Raw genomic sequence first — 4,323 nt, 5'->3', positions numbered from 1 at the left:
AGCTTGTAATTCAAGTCGTAAAGTCTATATTTGCATGAAGTTTGCAGTCACGTAGAAAATAGAGCTATTTGTCACTAAATAAGAACTCGCTATTTGTCAGTATGATACTGTGTGGGACATGTCTCGTGAAGAAATAGGAACTTTTATAGTTCGCGCCAATTAACTTTGCGTTTCTGAAGTTAGCCATTTGACACTTAGCGTATTTATTCATTCAGATTTCATTGGGAAGTTTTACTGGGACTTCAAAAATGACAAAAAATAATAACAACACATTACAGAAATACGTGATGCGTCGAATCCCTGACTTCAGAAATGCAGAGTTAATTGGGGGGAGCTGTAAAACATTATTATCATGAGCCTCCACATTCAACAAATTTTAAAATAAATTCATACAAAACTGGCAAAAAATTCATACTCAATACTGGCAAACAAAGAAAACAACAACAAACCGACTTGATTACTTCTCGATACATACAATGTTATAGTCAGAACACTACTGCGTATACGAGAGTCATCAAATTTGCTACCTTAACAGAAGGGTAAAGAGGTACATAACTTTTTTTTTATTATTTTATCTATAGATTTTCCATACCTCCAGATTTTTCGTTGTTTCTCTAGTTTCGGTAGCATGCAAAAGTGAGTTCAAAATAAATTGACTAGCACACCAATAAAACCCGAATGCAATTAATTTATCAATAAAAATGATTGCATCATTTGAATAGTTTTCATTGAACAGCACAGTTCTTTAGTAGACGCATGTTGGATATTTTGTAGAATAGAAGTACATACTAATACTATCTAATATGAGATCGAATAAATATAAGTGTCATTTAAAATGTATTCTTTAGTTCTAAAATTATGTCTTATCATACTATTTGCCGTATATGGTAAGTTGACACATAAAAATGAGTACTGAAAAATAGGTTATCTAACACCGAAATAATTTTACGAATTAGACCCGTACTTTCTGAGATTAGCGTCCAAGCAAACAAACAAACTCTTCAACTTTAAATACATTTTGCAAGTATAAGATACAAGAATCATGATGAGCGAGATAGGTGAAACTTTGTAGTGATATCAAATACCTACATAGATTTCTTCAAAAATATAGTTACATCAGGAAGAAGTTACATATATGCAAGGCACAGAATTATACGAAAAATTTAAGACGTGATATATAGATTTATTACTGTTATCAGTAGAAGAGGAAGAGTATTTAAAAAAAAAATACAAAACAGAAGTTTCACAATGTAATAACACACAAGCGTAATCAAAACGTTTTCTTGTTCGTAGTACCAATGCACTATGTGATAGGCGAACGTGTTTTGGACACAACGCTTGCATACCCATCATATTACAAGCTCCGTAATAATCATTTGAGTCCGGGACATCTTCGCGGGCGCGGCTCTGCAGCAGGTAGTAAACACATAGGCGAAGGAGCTCCTGAAACTACAAGAGCAGGGGGGGGACCAGGAGATCCGAATGACCCGAGGTATCATCATCACTGTCACTTTACAGTCCCACAGCTGGTGTGTCCAGCTAGTGCTAGTTAGCAGTGGTGGCCTAGTAGGCAAAGAACCAACCTCTCAAGTACGTCGTATTGGTTCTATACCCCCTAGGCCAGCATGACTTGACCCAAGAGGTCAGAGAGGTCATAAATGCCTTGCTCGAAAATGGGAGCACCGTCTTCGAAGTTGAAAGTTTTGAACACTATAAGCTCCCCAATATGCATTGCCAGGAGGACTTTGTCGAGCAGATAACGTTCTCTGCTTCTATACCATTTCCATCTGCATGATGACAGTGGTAATTCTTGACGGCATAAACAATAAGATGTCAGATCAAACATGGAGTGGTCTACTCTGAACCTTGCCAACGTCAATGAACTTTAGTTAACTATTAGTATTGAGATCCAAATAAGTAAGATTAGAATTTTCGTTTTAAAACTTATTCTTATAGACAGACAGTTACTTTCACATTAATCAGTAGGGATAATCTAAAAATATCTTATTTTCCGCGGAATTGACATGCCCAGTATTAAACACTATCATCATGAACTTTATTTTGATTGAATCCAAGTTTTGGGCAAGCTATTCTATTAAACATTTCCATTTGGTTCCAAGGTACCAAAAAGCAAACACAACGACTGAACGAAGACGCACGCCGCCTTATCGCGAGGAGACTTTGGAAGAACAGTGCGACTACTTAGCCAAGTATTGTCAAAGAAGTTATCTGTAAGATAAATCACATTTATAATTAAACTAGTGACCCGCTCCAGCTTCACACGGGATAACAGTATTTACCCACTATTTAATGGATGTTAATAAAATTTATAAACCTTCCCTTTGAAACACTCCATCTGATTTAAAAAACCGCATGAAAATCGGTTGCGTAATTTTGCAGATTCAAGAGTACAAAGGGACATAGGGTCAGAAAAAATTACTTTGTTTTATACTATATAATGATGAGGTTTAAAGTATCTTGATTAACTAACAGATGCTCTGGTCAATTGATACCAAAGTGCCCGGTTGGTCCACAGATGGTTGACCATCTACCATCCTATGTCATAAGGAGTACCTTTGTGTTTGAGAAAGGTCAGGAAAATTGGTCCACGGTATAAATTGCGTGCTGCTACTCTATCTACTGCTATTTATATCATGGTGTATTTTATTTACAACAACAATATGTACAGAGTTATTTTCAAGTGGGAATCGGATGTTTCAGAACTGGAAGAATTTGTGCACGAACATATTTTTTTAATTATCAATCATTTAAAAACTACTGCATGATGGATTATGTAAATTGTATGGAAAGATATGAAGGTATATTTTTTATTATATGCTATTTACAACAATTAGTTAATGGAAGAATCAAATGGTTGCATGATGATTCACTTGATATCGTGAAATAATTTCTACTAAATCATAACCGGAGGCATTTCGTAATAATTTTACTTATCACGTACCATCATTATCTCAGTCATAGGACGTCCACTGCTGAACATAGGCCTCCCCCTTAGATCTCCACAGATACCTGTTGGAGGCGACCTGCATCCAGCGTCTTCCGGTGACCTTTATGAGATCGTCTGTCCACCTTGTTGGTGGACGTCCTACGCTGCGCTTGCTAGTCCGTGGTCTCCACTCCAGCACTTTTCGACCCCACGTATAACGTATAACATCCTCGAATTTTCTAAGAAATATGGTTTCCAATATTAATGATGTAATCAGCCGCCTTTCAGAAGAACACGTTTTTTTTCAGTTTGGCAAATAGTGCATATGGGACAATGTTATGACCTCAAGGACAATGCAAATCATGAACGTAAGTATGACAAAGACAGCCATGGAGTCGGCTGAATTGTTATTTTTATGCTTATGTAACTTCAAAAATATCACAAATTGAGAGAATGCTCATTGAGAACTAACTTCTGCCGGAACTTCCCACGAATTCGGATAAAACGATCTTTCCTCGATAAATGGGCTATTTAACGCTGACAGATTTTTTCAAATCGAATCAGGATCAAGCAAACAAACTCTTCAGCTTCAAGTATAATATTTGTATAGATTTATGAGACTGTCAAGTACATTATATACAAATGTTGGGTTAAGTAGAAGACTGGTAGATTCTGTATTGTCATCAAACTTCATGGCGTGTAGGAGCAACGGTCACTGCAGAAACCATTATGTATATAGACAGGGGGTGATGAATCTTCTCCAAAGCAGATATCGGTTACATGCGCGAGCCTTTGCTCGGAAGTTAGTTGCGAGACGCCAATAACTTTAGCGAATACACGTTAAGGGATGCCTATCTTCAGCAGGGATGTTTTATTGATCAATCTTTTGCCACGACTAAGTAAAATAGTAAAACAGTTTTAGGAAAATATATATTTTTTATTTTATTTTTTAGATTTTGAATATCAAGGTGATACTTTCTTGGATTACGACGTTCTACCAAATGAACATGTTTGGGATTTTCAGGGTTATGTCTGAACGAATAATGATAATAATAGATCTTCGGGACAGTTCTCAAGTGTGTATCATTTTTGTAAGCTTGGTATTTTTACCTGTTCTTGCAAGCACTGGTAAAAAATTAACGTATTACTGAACAGTGAACCCGCACAGAGTTTAATTTTAATTTTCAATAGTACTATTATAAAATTAATTTATTATAACATTAAGTACTATTATTTGTTTTATTTTTATGGTTCTATCATGGTCTGAAATAAATGAATATTATTATTAATAGTTTTTGAGCCAGAAAAATTAGGCGAAAAAAGCAGAGGAAATTTTATGCACGTAGGGACTATTAAAATAATCTCTTTCGAACATT

At 35.6% G+C, this 4,323-nt stretch overlaps 1 protein-coding gene across 1 annotated transcript; it reads left to right on the top strand.

Annotated features, from left to right (window-relative positions):
- Nucleotides 1-835: 835 nt before the first annotated feature.
- On the top strand, nt 836-3,983 carry LOC124641714. The gene is made up of 6 exons (XM_047179880.1): nt 836-887; nt 1,294-1,492; nt 2,121-2,231; nt 2,722-2,819; nt 3,256-3,315; nt 3,901-3,983. The coding sequence occupies exons 1-6, from the start codon at nt 836-838 to the stop codon at nt 3,981-3,983; spliced, it is 603 nt and encodes a 200-aa protein (XP_047035836.1).
- The last annotated feature ends 340 nt before the right edge of the window (nt 3,984-4,323 follow it).

Source organism: Helicoverpa zea, chromosome 23 (genome assembly GCF_022581195.2).
Source record: "Helicoverpa zea isolate HzStark_Cry1AcR chromosome 23, ilHelZeax1.1, whole genome shotgun sequence".
In the NCBI taxonomy this organism is placed as follows: domain Eukaryota; kingdom Metazoa; phylum Arthropoda; class Insecta; order Lepidoptera; family Noctuidae; genus Helicoverpa; species Helicoverpa zea.
This window is presented reverse-complemented; position numbering and strand designations above follow the sequence as displayed.